The sequence below is a fragment of the Malaclemys terrapin genome, chromosome 5 (assembly GCF_027887155.1).
Source record: "Malaclemys terrapin pileata isolate rMalTer1 chromosome 5, rMalTer1.hap1, whole genome shotgun sequence".
In the NCBI taxonomy this organism is placed as follows: domain Eukaryota; kingdom Metazoa; phylum Chordata; order Testudines; family Emydidae; genus Malaclemys; species Malaclemys terrapin.
Genome location: NC_071509.1, coordinates 53,608,097 through 53,634,231, shown reverse-complemented (window position 1 = coordinate 53,634,231; position 26,135 = coordinate 53,608,097). Strand labels below are relative to the sequence as shown.

The 26,135-nt window shown below is 44.4% G+C and overlaps 1 protein-coding gene across 5 annotated transcripts in view; it reads right to left on the bottom strand.

Moving 5' to 3' along the window:
- CEP135 (centrosomal protein 135) overlaps positions 1-26,135 on the bottom strand; it is a 90,902-nt gene that overhangs the window by 29,458 nt on the left and 35,309 nt on the right. For all 5 annotated transcript variants that reach the window (XM_054028807.1, XM_054028806.1, XM_054028808.1 and 2 more), the window contains 7 exons: positions 25,921-25,986; positions 24,182-24,332; positions 23,423-23,616; positions 22,254-22,397; positions 20,774-20,917; positions 9,724-9,801; positions 9,393-9,544 (listed from right to left, as the gene is read on the bottom strand). In XM_054028807.1, the coding sequence (XP_053884782.1) occupies positions 9,393-9,544; positions 9,724-9,801; positions 20,774-20,917; positions 22,254-22,397; positions 23,423-23,616; positions 24,182-24,332; positions 25,921-25,986 (929 nt within the window). The remainder of the gene's footprint in view (positions 1-9,392; positions 9,545-9,723; positions 9,802-20,773; positions 20,918-22,253; positions 22,398-23,422; positions 23,617-24,181; positions 24,333-25,920; positions 25,987-26,135) is intronic.

The window sequence follows — 26,135 nt, the reverse complement described above, 5'->3', positions numbered from 1 at the left end:
TGTTACCAGGGATAGAGAGGGCTGGGGGCTGAGAAAGGGTACTCCCGCGCAGACCTCCTGTGGGTCAAGCGACCAGTGGAGGGAATCCAGCATCGGGCGAGGGAGCGTTACTACTGAGTCTAGGGAGTCCCTGGCCAGCCGGTACACCTTCGCCAACCAGGTCTGGAGCGGGCGCAGTCTGAGCCTGGCGTGGCCCACCACATAAGTGCATGCCACCATGTGACCCATTAACTTGAGGCAATTTCTTGCTGTAGTGATAGGGTAACATTGGAGACCGAGAATAATGTTGGACATGGTCCGAAACCTGGTCTCTGGGAGGTACACTCTGGCATGTGTTGAGTCCAGGACCGCCCCTATAAATTCTATTTTTTGGGTTGCAGATAGTGTGGACTTGGCCTCGTTCAGTAGGAGGCTGAGCTCAAGAAAAGTCTTCCTGATGAAGACCACCTGAGCCTCCACCTGTTCTTTGGCACGGCCCTTGATGAGCCAATTGTCCAGGTAGGGAAACATCTAAATTCTCTGCTTGCACAGGAAGGCTGCCATGACTGCCATGCACTTTGTGAAGACCCTTGGGGCTGCTGACAGTCCGAAGGGTAGAACTGTAAACTGAAGATGGGCATTGCCTACAACGAATCTGAGGGATTGCGCCTGTGCTGAGGGATTATTATGATATGAAAGTATGTGTCCTTTAAGTCGAGAGCGGCATACCAGTCTCCTGGATCCATGGAAGGTATGATGGAGGATAGGGAGACCATGCGGAACTTGAGCTTTTTTACAAACTTGTTTAGACGCCGCAAGTCCAGAATAGGTCTGAGGCCCCCTTTCGCTTTCGGTATTAGGAAATAGCGGGAATAGAAGCCCCTGCCCCTGGACTCCCGAGAAACTTCCTCCACTGCCCCTGCTGCGAGGAGGGACCGCACTTCCTGAATTAGAAGTTGCTTGTGAGAGGGGTCCCCGAAGAGGGACGAGGAGGGGGGCTGGTGGGGTGGGAGGGAGGAGAACTGGATAGAATATCCCCTCTCTACCGTGCAGAGTACCCAACTGTCTGACCGATGTGATTTGGGCCCAAGCACGATAGAAGGGGGACAGATGTGACAAAAAGGTAGGGTTGGACAGATCCAGAGTTGTGACCCCGACCGTCCCATCAAAATGGGGGCCTAGGCCCCGGTGGTGGCCTTGGTTGGGCAGATGATGGGCCGGAGGGCTGTTGTTGCTGCCTCCTTCTGCCGGTCCTGGCCTGCCTGCGCAATGCGTCCGTGCGGTTCTGAGGCTGGTATGGCTGCGGGGCCTGAGGCAGCCTGAACTGCCTACGTTGGGTAACTGGAGTGTGTAAGCCCAGCGATCGAAGGGTAGCTCTGGAGTCCTTTAGGCTATGCAGCCTCTTATCTGTCTTTTCAGAGAAGAGCATGGGCCCTTCGAAGGGGAGGTCCTGGATGGTCTGTTGGACCTCATGTGGAAGGCCTGAGACCTGAAGCCAGGCTCCCCGTCTCATGACCAGCCCAGTTGCCAATGTGCGAGAGGCTGCATCTGCCGCATCCAAAGCTGCCTGGAGGGACGCTCGAGTAATTAATTTCCCTTCCTCAACTAGGGCTGAGAACTCAGTTCGCGATTCCTGAGGAAGGAGTTCAGTGAACCTAGACAGTGCCAAGCATGTTTTGTGACCATACCGGCTCACTATAGCCTGTTGGTTGGCTATACGCAACTGCAGCCCCCCTGTGGAATACATCTTTCTTCCAAACAGGTCCAACTTCTTGGCCTCCCTGTTTTTTGGTGTAGCCCCTTGGAACCCCGACTCTCCCTTTGGTTGGCCACATCGACCACTAGGGAGTCCGGGAGAGGGTGGGCATAAAGGTGTTCATGGCCCTTGGAGGGGACAAAATATCGCCTCTCTGTCCTCTTGGCCGTGGGGGCTAATGAGGCTGGCGTCTGTCACAAAGTGCGGGATGTGTCCGCAATAGTCTTTATCAGCGGTAGGGCTACCCTGGACGGGCCCAGGATGTCGACCACCAGATCCGTATCCACTTCGATCTCCTCAGCTTGGATCGAGAGGCTCTGGGCTGCACGTGTAAGCAACTGTTGGAGGATCCTGTTGTCCTCTAGGGCCGGTGCCGCTGAGGTTCCCGCGACCGCCTCATCAGGAGAGGAAGAGGAGGAGATCACCTGCAAAGGGCCTTCCTCTATACCCTCAGTCCTCGTGGGGACCTGCGGCACACGGTACTCTGGTTGCGTGGCCGGTGCGGGTGCAGGATGTGGCACTGCGGCTGGTACTGGGGTCAACACCAAATGACGAGGCGTGCTGGTCGGTGCCTGTGGTGTCGGGACCATGGCCCCTGCCGGTGCCGGTGTATGACTAGGCGGTACCGGGATCTGTTGTGGCACACTCCTGTCAGACGGCGGTGCCGGTGGTGGAGGCATTTGAGCCGGAGCCACCGCCGTCGATGAGACCGATGCGGACCTTGAGCGGGGGCCGTACGCCTGTCCCACGGACTGATAGTAGGCCCAGGGAGTCCAGAACGGCCACTGGGGGGGCGGTTGCCACTGCTGTTGCCACTGCGGTGGATAAGGCTGGAGGCTCACTCGCGAGGTCGACTGCCTGCTCCTCGATCTACTGGAGCGGTACGACTCCGCCTCCGAATCTGAGGTCTCCGAATAGGAGGACCTAGGGGGAGCAGTACCCACTGTCGCTGGGGAGCGGTGCCGCTGGACTAGAGAATGTTCTCTCTGCTCCAGTGCCGCTGGGGTGGAGCGGTGCGGGGACCGCGGCGATAACATAGCCGGCTTGCCCCATGATTGTATAGGGGTTGGGCCATGGTCGGAGGCTTTTTCCACCGGCGCGGCAATGCTGGCACTGGGCGGCTTAGTAGGTCAGAGGCTGCCTGCAATGCTTCCGGCGTCGATGGGAGGCGCACTTTCTCAACGAGGTCCAGGGATGTCTGCCTGTCCAGACTCAACCGTACCCTCTACGGGGCGGGAGTCAACGGATTAGCAGGATTAGTCTGCAACACGGCCTGTCCCGCAATACACCGGCCCTTTAGGGTCCTGGTGGAGTGATCGTCCCCTCACAGGCCTCTTCTTTTTAATTGGCACCGCGGATGGTGAACGGTGCCTCATGGAGGCCGATTTCCTATGTGCTGACTCCCTCCGGTGCCGGGGTTTGGAGGTTTTGGCCTCATGACGTATTACCGGTGCCGGGGCGCTGCGCACTGAGGATGAAGTGCTGGGCACTGCGTTGGTCGGCCCAGGGTCCGAATATGGCTGCAGGGCCACTTCCATTAGTAACACTTTGAGCCTCTGCTCTCTGTCTTTGAGAGTCCTGTGGCCAAATGCCCTGCAGATAGTGCACCTGTCTCTTTGGTGGCTTTCTCCGAGGCACCATAAGCAGGAAGAGTGCGGGTCACTCTTTGGCATGAATTTCCCGCAGTCCTTGCAGAGTTTAAACCCTGGGGACCCGGGCATGCCCCAGCGGGGCGACGAGTACGTTGGGGAAAACCCCCCAACAACTATTTATCTATACTAACTCTAAACTAACTAAACTATTTACAAGGAAGAAAACGGGACACTGCCAAGATTGCTGAAGAGCAAGCGAAGTTCCAGCTAGCCGTCACCGGCGGTAAGAAGGAACTGACGGGGTGGAGGTTTGGCGGGCCCCTATATATGGCGCCATAAAGGCGCCACTCCAGGAGGTGCTGAAGCCGACCCTATGGACGCTGCTATGGTAAAATCTTCCAGCTGGTGTGCACGCGGCGCGCACACACCTGCTTGGAATGGACATGAACAATCACTCGAAGAAGAACTATATATTATATAGATATACACAAAGTATACATTTTAAACAAACAGTTTAATACTGTTCACAGCTATGATGATTGTGAAGCTTGGTTGAGGTGGTGAAGTCAGAGGGTGGAAGACGGAGGAATATTTCTCAGGGAATGCCTTGCTGCTAAATGATGTACTAGCACTCGGCTGAGCCCTCAAGGGTTAACACATTGTTGTTAATGTAGCCTCTCACACAAGGCAGCACGAACACGAGGGAGGGGAGACAGCATAGCAGACAGAGACAGACACACACCTTGTGTGTGTGTGGGGGGGGAGAGAGAGAGAGATGCACACTGCCCCTTTAAGTAAGCTGACCCACTCTTAAGTGCATTGTCTTTTTAAGTGGATCAGAAAGTTGAGAAAGCAGCTGCTGCCCCAAGCTCTCTCTGTCTCCTTCCATCTGTGTCCCCTCCCTGCTCTATATAGGGAAGGGGTAAGTGCGGTGCAGGAGCAGGGGGGAGGGGGACACCCTGACATTAGCCCCTCCTTGCCCCCCTGCACAGCAAGCAGGAGTCTCTGGGAGCAGCTCCAAGGCAGAGGGCAGGAGCAGCACATGGCAGTAGGGGGAGGGACAGCTGAACTGCCTGGCAATTGATAGCCTGCTGGGGGGCTGCAGCACGGGGAGCTGATAGTGGGGCTGCCGGTCCACCGTGGTTACAAGCCCCCACCAGCTAGCTGCAACGGGCTGCTCTTCCAGCAAGCAGTGGACAAAGCAGGCGGCTGCCAAACGACATTAGAAGGGAGCATTGCACAACTTTAAATGAGCATGTTCCCTAACTGATCAGCAACGAAACAACGTTAACTGGGACGACTTTAAGTGAGGAGTTACTGTATAGAGGAGTGGAGATGCCTTGACACCCATTCAGTTCCTTCACACCAGAAGCCAGTGCTTGCTGTGACTCCAGTGTAGGGGGAAGGAGGGAGGAGTATGGAATGTACATATGCAACACATCTTGAAGAACACAGCGAACAGGTATGTAACCATTTTTTCTTTGAGTGCTTGCACGTGTCCCTTCCACTTGAGGTGACACACAAACAGTCCCAGATGGAGGAGGGAACCAGAGTTTACCTCAACAAAGACTGCAGCACCACTCTCCCAAATATAGCATCATCCCTCAAGGCCTGGGAGAAAGCATAATGAGTAGTGAGCATATGAACAGATGACAATTGCAAAAGCCCTGCAAAAGCCACTCATGGAAATGTAACTCAGGAAAGCAGCTGAATGTGCTTGAGCGCACAGAGTGCACTAAAGCTCTTTGAGGTAATTAAATGTTTGCAATATCATAGTACAGACAAATGCTGGAGGAGATCCAGGAAAAGATATTCTGAAATAATGGTTTTTCTTTCCATCCTATCAGTAAAGGATATGAATAACCAAAGAGATGTCCTAAACTCTTTAGTCCCACCCAGGTAGAAAGCCCATGCTCTGTGAATGTCCAAAGTATGGAGATTTTTCTTATTTTTGTGTGAAGTTTCAGAAAAAATTGTTGGCAAGTATTATAGTCTGATTCAAATAAACATCTGAATGCACTTTAGTGAGAAATTTGGGATGTGGCTACAAACCAACTTTGTCCTAGTAAGATACTGTATAAGGAGGGTCAGCCTGAAGTTCTGCAACTCTTCCGGTTGAAGTAATAGCTACCGGGAATGCTACCTTCATTGAGGGATGAGACAATGAGCACGTAGCTCTAGGTTTGAAAGAGGATTTTATTAAAACCGAGAGAACCAAATTTAGATCCCAGGGTGGAGCTGGGTCTCTAACAGATGGGAAAAGCCTGTTCAAACCCTTCAAAAACCTAATAGTCACAGGGTTGGAGAACAGATCTCCCATCTGTAGAAGAGTGAAATGCAGAGATAGCAGTCAGACAAACCCTGAGGGAACTGATCGAGACACTTTTTTCCTGTAAGTGAAGCAGGAAATCCAGAATACACTGAATAGGAGCCTGTGATGGAGAAGTATCTTTCTGCTGGGAATACACAGAAAACTTCTTCTATTTCATGAGATAAGTGTATCAGGTGGAAAGCTTTCTGCTGTTCAGACGAATGCTCTCCACTGCAGCAGAACAGATAACCTACACCTCATTGCTTGGATGCTCCATTATTGACTCCACAGGAAGCTAAGAGGATTGGGATACAGAGCCTGGTCCCGTGAAATTATGTCCAGAATCTGGGGAATGGTAATGGGAATCTCAAATGGACAGGTTCAACAGGGCCAACAACCAGTGCTGAAAAAGCCAGGCTACAGCGATTAAAATTAGAACAGCATGATCTTGTCAGTTGGCCCAGGACTCTCAGCAGCACAGGGATTGGCAGAAAACAAAGAAGTTTTCCCTTCTAGGAGACCACAAAGGCGTCCAAAATGGACCCTGCGCTGACACTTGCCCTTGAACAAAACTAGTGACACTTCCTTTTCTGTCAAGTGTTGAACAGGCCCATTTCTAGTATACCCAAATCTGAAAAATGGACTTTGCTAAATTGGGTCTGAGGGACCATTCATGATCTCTGCTGAATGACCTGCTAAGATGGTCTGCTAGAAAGTTTTGAGATCCAGGAAGATGAGATGCTTTGAGGGTAATCTTGTTCTTGATGAAAAGGGACAGAGGTTCAGTACTTCTTGCCAAAGGGGTCTGATCTGGGATTTCCCTGTTTGTTGAGGTCAACCATTGCAACAATGTTGTATGTGAGCACTTGTACAGAACAGGAACACTTGAAAGGCCAGACAAATAACTCAGAGCTACCTGACATTGATCGTCCTGATCAGTCTACAGACTGAAAGCTCCCTAGATTTGCTCCCCAACTGAGGAATTAAGCATTTGTGACTAAGGTCACACAAGGCAGAATTGGAGCAAATGGAACTCCACTACATACACTGGCAGGGTCCATTCACCAGTCCAGGCAAGACAGAACAGTTGCAGGATCAGTTGAGTCTGCATTTCGAGTAGATGATGAGATACACACTTCAACCACTTCTGCAGGACTCGGAGGTGAATTGTGCCATGTGTTATACACAAGCTGCCGTGTGACCTAGAAGTTTCGGGCAGTTCCTTACTGTTGTACAAAGATATAACTAATTCTTTGCACGTGTTGAATATTGCTTGAAATTTGGCCTGAGGCAAATAAGCTCTTCCTGATGTCAAGTCAAGAAGAACTCTTATAAATTCAATTTCCTGTACGGGGAGAAGAACTGATTTGTCTTTGTTGATCATCAGGCCAAACAAACAAAATAGGGATCAGATCTTCTCGATGGCTTCCTTCACTTGCTGTCTGGAATGACCTAAGATCAACCAATCACCCAGATATGGATATACCTGGATTTTTGTCTTCCTGTGATGTGCTGCCCCTACAGCCTGCACTTTGTGAAGACTCAGGGAGGCTGATGACAGACCAAAAGAAAGGAGCATAAACTGGTAATGCACACTTGCTACAACAAACCTTAAGAACATTTGGTGACTCTGATGAATGACCACGTGGAAATCGGCATCCTTTAACCTGGGGCAATGAACCAATAGTTGAGTTTGGGAATGGATAACTGAAGATAGGATAAGCATATGAAACTTTATCTTTCTTATGTACTTTTTGAGATTTGGCAGTCTAAAATAAGTCTGAGGCCTCGCTTTGACTTTGGGATGAGAAAATGAGAGCTTTATAAGTAGGTTGAGAACATTTTACATTATTAATATTTTCATCATTTAAGAAAAGATTTAAGAAAACAAAGATGTTTTTGTAACTTTCAATTTTTCTGCACACAATAAATAAAGTAGAAAATTTAACATACTGAGAAAAAAAAGCCTAATTCAGTACAAGTTGTGGGATGCAAAAGAAATATTTAAATAAATATAAGCCATAACAGGCCCCAAAGAGTCTATTCCTGGGCTTCAGTTATCCATGGCTCTCCTACTCCCATTCTATCTCATGGATCCTCCTACAAATATCCCAACTGCCCTGCCTTCCACATAACATCTTCATTCCCTCCCACGTGCCCTGACTAGTCCCACAAAGACCATTGCCCAACACACCACATTTCCTTCTTCCACAAAATATCCCCCTTTGCAACACTTAACTTACCCCATGCCCCTCCTCCCAAAAAAATATCCTAGTTCCCCAAATCTACTCAAAACAAGTCCCAGCTCCCCAGTAGTCTCCTTCTGTGCCCATTGACATACTCCTATTCCCCTCATGGTCCCACATTAACACTTTGTCTACCCCCCACAACCTCTAAGCCCTCCTGTTATTCCAACACAACCTCCAGATACTCAATAGGAGCACCCATCCCAGACAAGCCTAAATAGCTTGCCATACTCCTGCTAGCCTCAACAGGCTTAAGGGTAGAGTGAGAGGACATGAGAAGACTCTGCTCCTGAGCTCCAGATGGCCACAGTTCTAGTATCAGAGGAGTAGCCGTGTTAGTCTGTATACACAAAAACAACGAGGAGTCTGGTGGCACCTTAAAGACTAACAGATTTATTTGAGCATAAGCTTTCGCGGGTAAAAACTCCCACTTCTTACAGCTTTACTGCTGCTCTCCCAATGGTCCACAACATCACAGCTGCCTCACCGTATCTGGGCTCTGCTCCAATGGTAGTGACATTGAAAGCACTACAGCAAACAGGGCCCCAGGCAGTTATCAGAGTATTGACTTACCTTATACTTCATCTAAATCAGTAGTACTTCTAGCGGAAGTATGAGTATAATCAAGACATTGACATGAGGGAAATTTTAGAACAATAAGCCTAGTCATTTGTCAATATAGACTGGCTCTCTGTGAGATTAGTAAGGCCAAAATTGTCAAAACTGCATACATAAAATTAGATTTCAGTGAAACCTAAAGAGTTACACCAGTCTGAAACTGGCATAATCCAGGCCCAATGTTCCAGTCTGTGAGGGCTTTCTTCTCCACCCTAAGGAAATGCATGTGCAGCACCTGTTAGAAACTTCATTTTCCTCCAGGATCATACCTAGGGAAAATGGCTGTTGGGGAAAAAATGAAATAATTCTGAGGGCAGAAAAATTTTAAGAGATCAACCCTGACTACTGCCTTGTTCGTAGACCTGAGATTGGAACTCCAAAGTACAGGGGGAGTAACATCACGTAGATGGGGGAAATTACCCCATTATAGAAATTTAATTTTTTTTTTAAAGTTAACAAATGGGTTTAGTAGCATTTCTTCTCAAATTGCACATACCAACCTTTACTATAATTTAGTGAACTGTTCAGTTTTGGAATTTTCTTTACTCCAACTTAGTATAAAAAGTGATGGACGCTGTACAAAGATTTTCACAGCTTCGGGAGTCTGTGTTTTTTCATGTTGGCAATAAGATTATCTTTCACTTGCAACTGGCACTTTAAAAAATATTATTATATTTCCTCACTATACAACTACACTGGTAGCCCAGGAGAATCTAAGGCACCTTTTCCTACTAACGTTTTCTTGTCAGTGCAAGACAAACAATACCAGGATATTTTAAAAACATTTTATGAAAGTTTTACCATGAGTTCTCTATCTCTGTCATGTTAACGTATGAGAAAATTGTATGTTAATTGCTATAACAGGACACAAAATTTTAAGCTGAACTTACTGAAGTGAGCATAACTCAGCTTTAAATTGTGAAGAGTCATCAGATGTCTGGGCAAGTTTATAAGACTTTGTTTTTAATTCATCTTCCAGAGAGTTTATTCTTTCTTTCAGTACAGAGATTGTACTCTTCAGTTCAAACTGTTGCGTTTCAAACTGCAATAAAAAAAAAAAAAAAAAAGAAAGAAAAAAAGACATGTTGTCTTTATTTCCTTTAGAAATCCATTACAGTGGAATGATTTTACTTTAAAGAAAATTTATCTAAAGGGTTTTAAAAAGCCATTCGGGTGAGAAAAAACTTCTGTTAGAAGTTTACTCACTAACATGTTACTTACCCCAGAAACAGTGTTTTCCAGTTCTGCGATGTCATGCTCCATCTTTGATTTCTCAAAGGCTGCTGCTTCCTGCTGGACCTAACATGGAAAGAAATACAGAATTACTTGTAACAGTAAGTAATTTTTTAGACTGGAGTATGATTTAAGATGGCAATGCTCTTTGCAGAATATAAAGTTCTAAAAGAAAAAAAGCCTTATCTTCATATGCACATGATTGGATGCAAAGCACACGAACTCCAGAGCTTCACCTGAACAAACAACAATGTAAGTATGATACAACGTTTCTCATGATTTTGTGAGGATACTTGCAGATGTCTTTAAACCTCTGTGTGATTCAACCTTTGGGAGAATTTGTAACAGAAAAAGTAAATTTCCTTTCCCCTTATGAAATAGTCTCAGGTGGGTTGCTATAGAGAGAATACAAAACCAAAGTAATGCCAGATATGGTAGGCTAAGACATCAGAATTCTAAGCTATTTTCTAAAAGATATTGTCAAGGTTTAAAGTAATTTTTAAAATCCATTTTCATTTGTTACAAACAACCTTAGAAGCTTGAAGCTTAAGGTCTGCTTACAAATCAAAGTCATCTTTCCCCATTTCAGCATTGTATCATTATTTACTGCTAAAGCACCTTTATCTACCTTCTGATTTCTATATATGAGTATTGTGATGTCATCAGATAAGCTTGTGCACTTCCTCAGAAATCTGTGGATGATGGCTCTTTACCAAGGGAGCTGTGGCTCTGGTCTGATTTCCCCTTCTTCACAGACTTGCTTTGTATAAATGGCATGCCCAAACCAGACTCCTTCCATCCCTTGCTGCTGCTGCTTTTCCCATTTTGGGGAAGCCACTTGGGACTAAAGAATTGGAAAACACGCCTTATAGTGATTGTTAAGCTAAATAGATTCAAGAAGCTCAAAGAAGATAAAGGAGAGAGACTTGGTCACAGTCCATAAGTACCTACATGGGGAATAAATATTTGATAATGGACTCTTCAGTCTAGCAGACAAAGGAATAACACGATCCAACAGCTGGAAGTTGAAGCTAGAAAAAATCATACTAGAGATAAGGTGCAAATTTTTAACAGTGAGGGTAATTAATCATTGGAATAATGTAACCCCGGGTTGTGGTGGATTCTCTATCAATGGCAATTTTAAAATCATGACTGGAAGTTTTTCTAAAAGATATGCTCTAGTGCAAATAGGTATTCGTTCAGCGAAGTTTTATGGCCTGTGTTATGCAGAAGGTAAGCCTAAATGATCACAATGCTCCCTTCTGGCCTTCAAATTTATTGCTACGTCTACACTATGAGCTAGGGGTGTGAGTCCCCTGCTTGTGAACACATACCTGCACTAGCTCTCATCAAGCTAGCATGAGTATATATAGCAGCGTAGCCGCACTAGCATGTAGTAGTAGTGGAGGCATAGATGAGCCATTCCAAGTACTTACCTACTGGTTTCGGGTGGGTTTGTACTCGGCATGACCCAGCCACGCCTTTCCAGCCACTACCAGTAGTACTGCAACTACACTGCTGTTATCAAGCTAGTGTGAGTATGTGTACACAAGCAAGGGAAATCACACCCTACTTTGTAGGTTAAACATAACCTATGACTATAAAGGGGTAGAGGTGAGGGGAGATCTAGCTCCCCCATGCCAGCTGATGCAGTGCATCACTGTGGCATCATCTGTGAGTACATGAATCATCAGGTACTCAATTAGGGGTAAGAAAGCAACACCAGCAGAACAGCCCTGAGTTACAGAATGTTTAGGAGGAGGGTGATCTCAAGAGACTACCATCTCTCCTGTACCTTCTATAGATATATTTGGTCTCCTGTTGAGAATGGATTACGTTCACTTGAACTAGTATATGATATACATGTTATGTTGTTATACAATAACTGATGCTAAGTGAAATTGTATGATGGGGTATGTTGTTGGATGAAGACCAACATAACATATGGTGCTGGGTGTATGGAGGGCATGGACTTTTGGATGGAAATACCACCTGGTCTGTTTGTTTGGAACTTTGGGAGTTTTGAATTTGAAGGGTTATTGGTTAGCTCCTGAGAAGATGGGGAACAGGATCATAGAGGGAGTCAGAGAACTATATTGTGATCAGGAAGGGAAGCACTACTGGGCTCTCATAAAATTAGGCTTTCCTTCTGAAAGTCAGAAGTAGAAGGGATACTGAAAGCAGTTGCTTTTTCTGATATGTTTACTCTAGTTAAATAAAAGTATACTGGTTTTTCAAACTCAGAAGTCCCAGGCATAGTAAATCAGTGGGGGTCTGAAGAGATCTGTGGGGTCCTTGAAATAGAATTAGGCAAAGCAGCCAGAATTGCCCAATATTCACAGGCAAGGGTTCGGAGAGGAAGCTTAGAGGGATTACTAGTAATCCAGAAACACCGGTTTTGAACAAGGCGTGTGCCCAGGAAGGGGCAGGTTGTGACAATTTCCCACCCTGGAATAGAGGCATTCAAGACAAGAATCTTTGTTGGTGGTTTTTGTGAAAAGGACTTTCTGCTGCGTACATGGGTTGGATCTGTCAGTTTAAAGAAGAAAGACTTCCAGAGGGCCTACAAACACTTAACCCTTCCTGTGTTTATTTGGCAGATATGCAAATCTCATTCACCCTCAGATAAACTCTGGCATGCTGGATGATGTACATGCATGCTGACATGTGCCTCAGTAATTTGAGGCAGGAACTCACTCCTGAGTGCTGGGGTGGGACCAGAGTTGATTGATGAGGTCTATCATAATCTGAAACCTCTTTTGAGGGAGGTATGTTCATGTTGACTTTTAATTTATTAGAGCCCTATAAACTCTGGGTTGAGGTCAGAGTCCATTTTTAAACTGTTGACTCTGAGCCTCAGGGTGGAGTATCTTTTGAAGTGAATCTGTCATGTGCTGAAGGGGATTTCCCTTGCACCAGCCAGTCATACAGGTAGGGAATAACCTGGATTCATGGTGATCTAAAATGTGTGACCATCACAGCTAGGACCTTGGTAAATACTTGTGGTGCTGTGGAGAGGCTGAAAGGTAGAACTCTGTATTGATAATGTTAGGTTCCTACCAGGAGCCACTGATACTTCCTGTGAGCTGGAAGCATAGAAATGTGGAAGTAGGTATCTTGGAGGTTCAAGAACCACAAACCAGACCATGGGGCTGAGATGGAGCAATGAATGACGGCACTGAAGATCAAGGATGAGTCTCCACCCTCTGTTCTCTTTGAGAATAGGAAGTAAGTGGAAACAGAATCCCTTGCCCCTTAACTCCTAAGACACCTCCTCCATTATTCCCACTTGTACCATGGAGTCTTATCTCTTGCTTCAGTATTTTCTCATCAGAAGGGTCCCTGAAGAGAGATAGGGAGAAAGGTGTTTTTTGATGATCTTAGAGACCTACTGGTCTGGGGTTATCCCTGTCCAAGCCTCCCAGAAAAGGACAGGTGAGTGTCAAAGAAGGGATGAAAAAAGAAGGGTCCATAGATGGTCTGGCACAACTCTTGCCCTGTATATCATGTTTTCTTGAAGCCCTGGATTGTGGGACAATGAGGAGGAGGCAGAAGGTCATCCGCCACAGAAATGCTGTCTCTTCCCCAGGGCCTACAAGGATCACTATTGCAAGTAATAGTGGGGCTGCTGCCTCTGCCTGTATTGCTGTAGCTATTGTCTTGGAAACTTCCTCTTAGGGGGCAGAACTTATAGGCCCAGGAATCTCACTGAATCCCTTGACTATTAAGGTATATAGGGTGTTGTCCAGGATGTTGCTGAGCTCATTGCCCCCATACAGGAGGTCCTCAATAGTAACCTGGACTACATGTGGAATTCCTGATGCTTGTAACTAAAAAGATCTCATAGCTACAGCAGTGGCTGTTTATCTGAGAGCTGTATCAACTGTGTCAATTGCTGCTCAGCGTGCTGTCAGGGATGGAAGCTACCATAAGACCTTTTATTTTATCCAGGTGATCTATGAAGAACTTGTCCATAAAATTAGAGAGAGTTTGTCCAATAGCATGAAGCCATATTTGGAAAGTTGCACCTGGTAATTCACTATTTTCACTTGGAGGCTTGTGAAGAGTAAGCTTTCTTCCCAAAGACATCAAAGACCTTTGCCTGGTCTTGCTTGTCTCATGGACTGCCTGAACTACAACAATACCTGGAGAGGATGTTGGTAAAAGTACTTGAATCCCTTTTCATGGACCTAATACCTCCTCTGTCTGCCCCCTTTGATGTACTCACAATAGGTTCTGGTGTGTACCAGATGAACTTTGCTGGCTTTGGCATGGTGAGTTGTCCCGACAAGAAGGGTTGTCTGATATCCAGCAATTTGTGCTGCTTCTCCTGGATGACTGCCAGGGAGATGTTCAATGTCTCTGCCGCCACGTGACAGAGCAAGTCCTAAAAGACCTTCAGCTCTTGTACCAAGGCAGATGACAGAGGGTTGACCACTTCGTCTGGCAAGGAGGATGAAATGACTGGGATGGAGTATTTCAAGCAAGTGCTTGTGCCACTGTATTCCTCCTTTCCCTATACCATTTGGGGTTGAGCTGAAACAGATGGAAGTTGTTTCTTTGGTATGGAGAATCTGGTTCTGAAAGCTGCAGTTTGAGCCAATTTTTTTTTTGAGTATGGATTTCCTCTTCAAGGGATCAGTATGCCATGGTTGGTATGAGTAATGTGGAGGACACACAGGTGATACCCTATGTGACCCAGATGACCTTCCAGTTACCCTGATAGATCCTGTCAGTGCTTCTTCTCCAACTCCCAGTGCACCAGCCAATGAGGTGAGAGGTGGCGCTCAAGGGAAGGGTGGCGCTCCTCAGCTGAAGGGTGAGGGAATCACTGTACACTGCTCCCCCATCTGCCCAACCCCTGTGCATCCAGACCCCCTCATACCCAGACCCTCCCACCAAGCCTCACCCCCCCACACCCAGAACCCCGCAACGAGCCCCAACCCCCCCTGCACTTGGACCACCCCAACAAGCCCCCTGCATCTGGATCCCCACCCCACTGAGCCCCACTCCCTCAGCATCTGGACCCCCCCCACTGAGTCCCCCACAACCAGACCCCCCTTCCAAGCTCTAGTCCCCCCTACATCCAGAACCCCCCGCCCCTGCTAAGCCCAAACCACCTTCACCTGGACCCTCTGCAGAGTCCCATTACCGTTGCACCCAGAACCCTCCAACAAGCCCCTGTGCATCCAGATCCCCCAACGAGCTGCCCGCACCCAGATTGCCCTCTCAACCCATACCTGCATGCTCCTACGCCAAGCCCCTCAACACTTGGATCCTGCCTTGATGAGCCTGCCTGCCCACACCTGGTGCATCTGGCAACGAGGGGCAGGGCCCTGGGGTGTTTCTGGGGCAGGCCCAATCCTTGCACTGTGTCAGAGCTGGGTGCATCAGCATGCCAGGAGTATCAACATGTACCATGCCTGCAGTTGAGCTTACCCTGCTTCTGCTTCCAGATGTTGGTCCAGCCTGGTTCCAGATCCTGCTTCTTCCTACTTCCTATCCTGCTCCGGCCTTGTTTCCAAACCTGCTCCTGTTCCCCTCCAGCTTCTGACTTCGAGCCTCTGCTTTACTTCTGGCTTATGTGTCTAGTTTACCCTACGGCTCTGGCACTTAGCTACTGTCTCTCTAATACTGATCCTTGCTCCCCCTCCAGCTCTGCCATTCGGCTTCTGTCCTTCTGACTCTCAGCTTGTTCCTGGACTCTGCTCCCCTGGACCAAGCTCTAACTGATAGGCTGGACTCCCATTTCAACCATTAGTCCTGACTGCCCAGACCCAGTCAGCTATAGTTTGAACAGCCCAATACATAGGTAAGGCCCACCTCGCCAACAGACCCCATTCAGTCCAATTTTTCGCTGGTGGAATTGGTGGATGGGCCGTACAGACCTTGCAAACACAAGTGTTCACGCTGCAGGTGTAGAAAACAGCCCTACAAGCCCAGGTTTCACCCTGGCTCCAGCCTCTCAAGAGCCAAAGGTTCCACTTCCGGACAAGTTTAATGGTGACTGTGGTTTGAGATTTCCTAAATAATGCCAGCTCATCTTCTTGCTACCCCACAATGCGCCTCACAGACCAGGCCTGAGTAGGTCTCAACATTACTCAGAAAGCCTTGGCCTGGACCTCCCGCTCCGTTGGAATAGTCCAGCCCCCTCCTGGGATAGGTGAATCAGATCATTCAGGCCGTGATGGTTATCTTCAGTGACCTCCACTGCACCCGAACCTCTGAAACTGTACCAGCTATTTACAGCAGAAGCAGATGCCTCCAACTTTGCACTGGGACAGTCCTCTCCCAAATGGCAGCCTCTGATGGTCCGCTTCACCCTTTAGCCTTTTACTTGCGCATGCTCACACCAGTGCTGCAAAACAATGACATCCTTGATAAAGAGCTACTTGCCATCAAAGTAGCCTTCAAGGAATGACAGCATTTCCTGGAGAATGTCAGGTTCTCTATCCAAGTCCTCACTGACCACAAGAACCTGGAATTCCTGAAGAAGGCTTGGCACCTAAAACAGTGACAGGCCCACTGGTCTCTCTTCTGTATTTGGTTTGACTTCTTGGTGACCTACTGTCACAGAGCCAGGAATGCGAAGAAAGGTGCATTATCCCAGAAGGGGGAGTACTGTGAACTTGACCAAGAGGCTCCATCCATGATCCTCAAACTGTCAAATTTTATTTTGAGTACCACTGTCCATAACCTGCTACCCTCGATGGGTTCCCTGCTGCCTAATGATCCCTTCGTAATTCAGATCCACGAAGCCCTAGAAAATGTTACCACCCATACTGCCTTTCTGTATCTTAAGGGGCACATCTACATACACAATGGTTCACCCAGGCTGCAAGTTCTACAAATCAGTCACGATCCTCTTCTGGCAGGTCACTTTGGTCAATTCAAGACCCAAGCCCTCAGTGCCGAGGAGTTTCTGGTGGCTGGCCCTGCACACTTCAACAGCAACTTATATCTGGTCCTGTAACCTCTGCACTCAGACCAAAATCCCACATGAAACTGCTCTTCAGCCCTTTTCCACTCCACCCCCGTCTTGGGCCATCGTGTTGACGGACTTCATCATGGAACATCCGCCCTCCCAAGGATTCTAGTGGTTATTCATCTCCTGACAAAGATGGCACATTTTATACTGTGTCACAGCCGCCCCACTGTCCACAAAATAGCCCGTTTGTTTGAAGACGATACCTTTCACCTTCATGGATTGCCCTCAAGCATAGTATCCGACCAGGGGTCACAGTTTATTTTGGTGGGAATTTATGTGCCTCCTGACCATTGAACTTCGTCCCTCAACTGTTTACTACTTTAGTACCAACAGTCAGGCAGAGAGAGTCAATCAAGTCCTAGAGCAGTACCTAGGCTGTTTCCTATATTACCACCAGGATGACTGGTTGGCATTCGTTCCACCACCCTGAATTCACCTACAACTACACACACACTGTAACTCAGAAGACCCCCACTTCATTAATTATGGGTTCCACCTTTGGCAGCACCCTGAAATCCCCTTGCCTTACCAGTACCAACCATTGCTGACCTCGCTGTGTAGGTTAACCAAGTACATCAAGAATTCAGGCACCAGTTAAAAGAGGCTAAGACAGTGTACAAGCACCACGCCATTAGCCAACCGATACCATCAGCCAACCCCCAATCTCATGGAAGGGGATAGGGTTTGATTGTCTGCACAAAACCTGCAATCCACCCGTCCATCCCTGAAGCTGGACCACAAGTACTTGTGGCCATTTAAGATCACAGAACAATTTAACCCAGTAACCTTTCGATTACAGCTGCCAGAATCCCTTCAGATCCTCCCCATTTCCACATCTCCCTCGTGAAATCTTTATCAAGAATTTCTGCCTGCACTACAGTCCTCCTCCTCCTTTAATAATTGTGAAGGGCCAACAGAAACTTGTGGACCAGCAGATTCTGGACCCTCACTGAGTCTGGGGAAGACTCCAATATCTGATTGACTGGGAGGGATAAGTCCTGGAGGAGCAGACATAGGAACCCGTGGAACATGTCCAGACCCCAGACCTCCTGTGTGCCTTCCTGCCTAATCCAACAGCCCCAGGGTTCCTGGGAAGTGACCCTGAAAGAAGGGGGTGCTGTCAGGTACCAGACCAACTACTGGCCTGCTCCCTGACTAACTTCACTGCTAGGCAACCAAAGAGCCCAGCTTCACTGCCTTGGAACTGACAGAGTAGCCAGAGCACCTGACTGGCTGCTGGTTTAGCTACCCTGCTCATAAGTCTGGCACTCACAGCAGATCTGCAGTTCCTCAACATGTATTATGCCCACAGCCACACTTGTCCTGCTCCAGCCTGCTTCCAGGCCCTACTCCAGACTTGTTTCCGAATCTGCTCCACCTACTACCCACTCTGGTTCCAGCCTCCCTTCCCTCCAACTTCTGATGTCAATCCTTAGCTACGGCTCTGGCATTCAACTTCTGTCTCTCCAGTACCAATCCTTGGCTCCACCTCTAGCCTACAACTCCAGTTTACCCACCGGCTCTAGGATGTGGCTTCTGTCCCTCTGGTACTGACCCTTGGATCGTTCCTGGACTGTCCCCCCACTGGACTCAGCTCTAACTGGTAGGATAAACTCTTGTTTTAATCATTAGGCCTGACTGCCTACAGCCCCATCAGATACACCTGTCATTAGAGCCCGGTGCAGATACAAATATGTGGATCCATATCCAACCTGCAGGAATCAACTTGTATCCGACCCATACTCCATCTTTTATCTATATTTGCATCCACACTGCACCTGCAACAGCAAGCTATGTCACAGTGCCTCTCAGGAAGAGCCTGTGTATTGTATAAGAAAACTGCCTGGCTTAACAAATGTGCACAATATTATTATTGTTGTTATTATTTTAAACATCAGTCTTACTATACAACAGGCATCAGAACAAATAGCCTTTTATTTTATTATTTTTAATGTAAATGTCTAAAGTCAATAATGCTCAAAATAACAAACTAAACTATAAAATTTAAAAAAATCTCAGCTGCCTATTTAGCTTGTGAGTTATAAAGTCATCAAACTTAGAGCTCAGCAATCTCAGTTTCTTTGCACCAGCCACTGTTCTCCCTGTGGAATCATGTAAAGAGAATACTATCTGAGGGCTACAGTGCTTAATTATTGCCCGGGCTTGGCAGGTTATCCTCCTAAGGGGGCGGGGGAGGAGCAACAACAGGCACTCCATGTCAAGGGGGTAAAGGTGCTCTCTGGCTGCCCAACCAATGCCTTATTTCAGCCCTGGCACCTATTGGCTTGACAGATCATCCTCCGCACCCCCTCACGGGGTTGGGAAGAAAGAGGAGCAACAACAGCAGGCACTCTATGACTCAGGTCAGTTTTCCCAGGTGGGTGCAGGAGGGGGGTGCAAGGGTTAGGGGCACAGAAGAGGGAGTTCTCCGGTTGCCCAGCCAGTGATTTATTTGTGCCGTAACAGTCAGTTGGAGAGGGAGGCAGCTGCTTCTGCAAAGTAAGTCAGGAAGCCAGACTGACTTACTTTGCAGAAGCAGCTGCCTCCCTCTCCAACTGACCTGATACAGCAATGAAGTTGGGAGAAGTTTCCTATATTGCTTGACTGTTTAAACTACAGATAGGAGCATGGGGGATTTTCCTACCTGTCTTGATCTATCCACCTCCCCTTTCTCTATATACAGGGAGAGAGGAAATATAGGCTCTGGAAGGTGGGGAAGCAGCCTCATAGGCTATGAGCTACAGATGGCTACTTTCCCGCATTTGAGATCCTGTATTTAGGGTCCTGTGCGGATACAAAAATTTGTATCCGCATCGATTCACAAACATGGTCCACGAATATAAAGCAGATATCCGCATATCTGTGGGGCTCTACCAGTCATTGCTCTTTATCTGAGATAAATGAAAAGCCAAGAGGCAAAGAAAACCTAGCAAAAAGTTTAACTACCAAAAATTGAAAACTTTGAAGACTAACTGGTTTCTTGCTAAGCAAGGAACAAGGATACCATAGGGTTCTGTCTTGCAGTGACAGGTGACAAGAAAGAACCACGTGTTGCAGCCGTACCGTCCTTTGTCTCTTCTGCTGTGGGAAGCAGGAGGGTACGCAAAGCACAGGCAAACTTCCCAGACACTGCCATTTTAAAGAATCTGATCTTGCACATATGACATGCACCAAGATTGGAATCTATATGAATAACTCAAAAAAAAAAAAAAATCTTAGCTCTAAGTATAATATTAAATTAGAAATGTTTCCACATAGAAGTGAAATCTGGTTCTATTTAAGTCAATGGTAAAACTCTTATTGGTGTCAATGGGGCCAAAAGTGAAATCTTGGTGTTCATAGTGACAGGTTGCAAGGCAAAACACAGAAAGAATACCATATTGAAGTAAACAAAACAATATAATGAACTAAAGCTTCAGAACGTTCAGTGAATCTAAACACTAGACACTAAATGATTAAATTAGCTCTAATGTCTAGCCAGAAGCTAGCAAATAAAATACCAGAGAGGATATACTTTATTTACATATTTGTGGAGCAGTTTTTAATATCTAGTATCTACAGAGTCCCTTCTGCAACACTGCTTTTATAGCTGTATTTCCATTTCCAGTGCTTAAAAATAACTTGAGGCTTAACAAAGAAAACAAAAAAGCCCCCAACATTACTGAGCATAGGTTTAATGCTTTTTTTTGCACCAATAAAATGAAACATGCACGAGTAATTGCAACATTATATCCATATATTTATTGCAGATACATACTGATCCTACCCATAGTTTCTCCTGACAAATGCATTCTTTGATGTATAAGGTGATCGTTTTACAAGTGCAACGTTTTAAAATTTTGAATTTCCAGAAAGCTCATTAATCCTGCACAGACTATACAAGTGGTCCAGTGGTGGTGTTCAGTGGAGAAGAAAACTGAAGCTGTAGGCTCTTAGTTATAATTATTACTGCATAAATAAGCAACACATCAGAAGTTCCTCTCAGGATTCACAAGAGTAGATATTCACAGATTAACATAAAAGGCATTATTTATATTAACACATGCTCACCTTTAGTTTCTCCCTCAGACTTTCTTTTTCTGCCATCATTCTTCTGAAGTCAGCTAATGCAATGTCTCTTTCCTCTTCCACGTGACTTTGAGAAACTAAAGTATGCTTTGCCTCTCTTCTTAACCTATTTAATTCATCCTGAGACTTTAAAAGAGTACTGCTTAGTAGTATCCATACATTCAAAATAGTACATTGTATATAATGTTAAGAAAAATGACAAACTGATTTTTAGCATTCTGATTACACTAGATATACTGCATTTCTTTCTAGTTGTTTCCTAGACATCCAGAAAGTGCTCCTTAAGTCGTACAAAGGCAAAGAATTCTTGATTTTCCCAAAATACACTTACTTCTTCCTTATGTCCAAACCCCCTTCTGTTCTCATTCATTACTTTCTCCTCCTTCCTCTCCAGCTTCTATCCTCCCCTACCTTGCTCATGAATTCTCTCTCCCTTATCTTCCTAACCTTTCTATTTCCAAATTCCAAGTACAAGGGAGGTTTAGGTTGGACATTAGGTAAAACTTCCTAATTGTCAGGGTGGTTAAGCACTGGAATAAATTGCCTAGGGAGGTTGTGGAATTTCCATCATTGGAGATTTTTAAGAGCAAGTTAAACAAACACCTAGGAATGCTCTAGATAATACTTAGTCCTGCCATGAGTGCAGGGGACTGGACTAGATGACCTCTCAGGGTCCCTTCCAGTCCTACGATTCTATAAAACAGGTAAAGCTGTAAAACTGGATTTAAAATATTAGGTGACTTAAGGCTTGTCTACACTGCCCTGCAGTTTGGACTATAAAGGGTGTGAACAGCAGTGCACACCAAAAGTGCTGTGTTCTAATTCCCTCATGTGGACTCTGCTGGCACAAACTAAAAGGTTCCTAATTCACGTTAACGTAGTCCCATTTGAGAACTACGACGTTAACGAGATTAGGAACCTTTTAGTTTGCTCCCGCAATGCCTACACAGGGGAGTTACAGTGCAGCACTTTGGTGTGCACTGCTGTTCACACCCCTGTAGTCCGAACCACAGAGAAGTATAGACATAGCCTTACATAGTTTACATATTAACTAGTGACACTAATAAGGCAGATTACAATTTTAACTCCTATCTACCTAATTTAAGATTTTCTACAACACTTATCACTGTAGTATCTAAGGAATTAGATCTGCACAACAAATATCCTAACTGAATTCAGGAAGACATAGTAGCCACTACTAGAATTTCTTTGAAGTTAAGATACCAATTTATTACAAAGCAATAAAATCAGGAATTACCTACTTAACAAATAATTCTAAATTTGCAATCCTATTACAGTAGTTACAGCTTGTTATATCTTGGTTGGTCTAAGCTCCCCGGATCCCACCACGCTGAGCCGCCAAGTCCCTCAATCCCTGCTTTTTTTTTTAATTAATAAACAGTACTACAAAGTGTTAGTCAATTAATTTAATGGCAATTAGATCACGCCCTTAATTTCTTACCTGTTCATAAAGGACATTTAATTTGTCTCTTTCTGCAGTCAGTAATTTGACATTGGATTGAATTTCTATCATGTGTTTTTCAAATCTATCCAACATAGATTGTAGTTCATCTCTTTCCCTTGTGATCAACCTCACATCTTCACTCTGCAAAGTAAATCAGAAAATACTAAATAGGTATTAATATAGAACATTATTAGTAACATCTATAAAATATATATTTCTAGGCAAAAGTCAGCAAAATGGAGCCCCAATCCTGATTCGGTTTCTATGCTTTACTGTAAATAACAAACAAGGAACAGTTTTCCCCAAACCTGACAAAACACATAGGGTATGTCTATACAGCAATTAGACACCTGCAGCTGGCTCATGCCAACTGGCTCAGGCTAAGAGGCTCAGGTTAAGGGGCTGTTTAACAGTGGTGTAGATGTTCGGGCTCGGGCTGCAGTCCAAGTCCTAATGTCTACACTGCAATTAGACAGCCCCTTAGGCCACGCCCAAATCATCTGGCAGAGGCCAGCTATGGATTTTTAATTGTTGTCTAGATACTTACATGTTAGGGTACCTTAGATTCCCAGATAGACATACCCTTAGATCTCTCTTGCTTCTTTCCTCTTAAATTTGAAATAAAAATCTTTTTTTACAGATTGAGCAATAATGGAAAACTTGAAAAATGTCAACAGTAAAAGAAGGTTTCAGAGTAGCAGCGATGTTAGTCTGTATCCCCAAAAAGAACAGGAGTCCTTGTGGCACCTTAGAGACTAACAAATTTATTTGGGCATAAGCCTTCGTGGGCTAAAACCTACTTCATCAGATGCATGGAGTGAAAAATACAGTAAGCAGTATATACATTACAGCACATGAAAAGATGGGAGTTGCCTTACCAAGTGGGGGGGTCAGTGCTAACAAGGCCAATTCAATCAAGGTGGAAGTGGCCTATTCTCAACAGTTGACAAGAAGGTGTGAGATTCAACAGAGGGAAAATTATTATTATGGTTCACAGTTACTTATGGTTCATGTTGCGAATATAATTTAAAAAGACAATTAGGGTAAATAATTTTCTGCAGTTAATATTTAGATTATATTTGATCACTTCTTGAATGGAACGAATATATTTCCAGCAACAGATCTGCATTGCTTTTTCCACCATTCGTTGATAAAGGGGGAGTTACCTTTTCTGGAGACCTACGGCATGGGCTAGCTCTTCGTTTTATCATCTTTTGAAGATATTCTAGCTCTCTTTTATAGTAATCCCTGTCTTCTTCTAAAGTCTTCACAAACGCATCTAGTCGAGAAGGTGACTTGTCTCCAAAAGCTATACCATATTCTAACCTCATTCTCTCTACTTCTAAGACAAGTTCTCGTTCTGCAGAGGAAAGCAAGAAATAACAAAACTAGCGTATCTATGAATAAGAGACTATTTTCTTATTGACAAAACTACAGAGTTAACTGTATTTGCCTAATATACGAGTAAAAAGTTTTAGAAGTATTTCTAATATATTGCAGCTAGAAAGGTATGCAACAAAATCACACATACAGAGACACACACACAAAAAAAATAAAATAAACAGAACAGTAGCCACAATCAGTATACGGCAGTTCCATAATTTATTTTGCGTTAACAATTAGAGTATACTATTCAGGACAGACATGTATCATCTACAGGGTTAATAAGATTAGCACAAATAAAGCCTAAAATCACTATAGAAAGTATGTACACCCCTCACGCAGAAAAAAATGCAACTCTACAGCTAAATTATATCATGCATGCACAGTTTCAGTGCTGGAATATTTTGATGGAAAACCTTAAGCCTCATACAATTATTTTTATTCCAAATATAACAGGATCCTGATTTAGTGTTATTTCTACTTACGGATAAATATATTTAAGATTAAGATATATTTAAGGGAATCAATATTTAAACATTTACCTATAATTTCAAAGTTTTCAACTTTTTCTGAAAGCATTTGTTTCTCTTGCTCAAGCTGGTTTAACAATAGTTCAAAATTTTGTTTTTCATCTGCTTTTCCAAAGAGTTCATCAGCCAGCCTCTCTTTTTCTCTCCGACATGAACATAACTCCTGAAACAAAAGTACTGAAAAAGTTAGTAGATTCCTAAAAATGTCACTAAATAAAAATTAAGCAAAGTATTTTAAATAAAATAATTTAACATTTTATTAACTTTCTAATTATGATCAGAGGTGCTACTGTTTAACCAACCCCATGTACAAAATTTTAAATGTTAATGAATATGTATTGTTTTGGTGCAATTTTTTTTACTATAATCAAGTGTAAAGTAAAAATACATTATGCTATTATCATGCATTCAGAACTCTGCAGTCAGCAATGAAACTAAGGCCTTGTCTACACTATGGGGGAAGATCGACCCAAGTTACGCAACTTCAGCTACGTGAATAACATAGCTGAAGTCGATGTACTTAGATTTACCACGGGGTCTACACTACGCAATGTCGACTGGAAACAGTCTCCTGTCAACTCCCTTTGTGCTTCTCATTCAGGTGAAATACAGGAGTGGATGGGAGAGCGATCAGCAGTCGATTTAGCGGGTCCCGCTAAATCGACCGCTGATTCATTGATCACTGCACGTCGAACTCCCAGTAAGTGTAGACAAGCCTTAAGAAGAATCAGGTCAGTTTCATTCTGCTGCTATAAGAGGGAAAAATAATTTAAAAAATAAGTGGAGAGGAACGAGCAAAGGAAAGAAAATACGAGTAAAGCAAGAGATTTTAGTAAGCAGGTCTGATCAAACAGTATTTCGTAAATATAAAATATTTGATTAATTTAATTGGCATTAGTTAAATAATTTGTATGACAATATTTTGTTGTATTCAACCAGTTCTGTATCTGCTCAAATACTATTTGGTGCATATTTTTCCTATTATTAAATCATCCTACTAAATGAATGCTTTTTTAAAAGCATATTTTATATAAAGTTGATTTTATACAATACTTAAACAGTGCCACTACATGATGTGTTGTTTTAAACTACAGGAGACAGACTTCAAAGGACATGGGGACACAGGTATTTTTCATCTGGACTGTTAAACTTTGTTTCCAACCTAGCAAGTGCTGGGTAAAAAGTTGGAAGTCCTGATTAAGAGGTTGAGCAGTTTCTATATGAAGAAAATTCTCTGAAATGTCCTACTTGGGTGTGGTGAAAATAATTATACCATTACAAATTAAGGACCGTGACATTGGGGAAGGAGAAATGATACCAGGGAAAACTCAAGGAAAAGATTGTACTTTACACAGAAAAGTCTTTTGTAATACAACATGTAGAAACAAATACAAAAAGAAAACTACAATGCTTATCCAAACCGTTTGTCTACAGAATTGTTTTCTTTAGTTTATTCAAATTTACAACAAAATGATAGGATGGGTCATTCAGCTTTTTAACTTTGGAATCTACTCTCTAAGCTATTTTATTAAAGTTCTTAAATATTATAGAAGATATTCATGCTGATATACATTTTCTGTTTTAAAAAAGCTAACCGATCTTTTAATTCCTGTAAATTAAACAATTTATCTCATAAGGATGAATGCATGTTAAAACATTCTATACAAGATATGATAAACAGAAAAAAAGAAATCACAACTTAATTGGCGTTACCTGAAGAAACCTCAATTTGAAAAGGTTGTTTTACTTACTGACTTAAGTCTTGTTATTGTTTCTTCAAGATCCTGTATTTCACTATGTTTTCTTTTAATTTCTTTCTATTAATCAAAGTTAACATATATTAATAAAAATGAAGTATTCAAAATTATAATAATTCCTTTAAAATCAAATACCCCTGAGATTATATACAAAATATTTTTGTGAGAAATATACAATTCTCTTTGAAAGTGATTTCTACTTTGCTAAA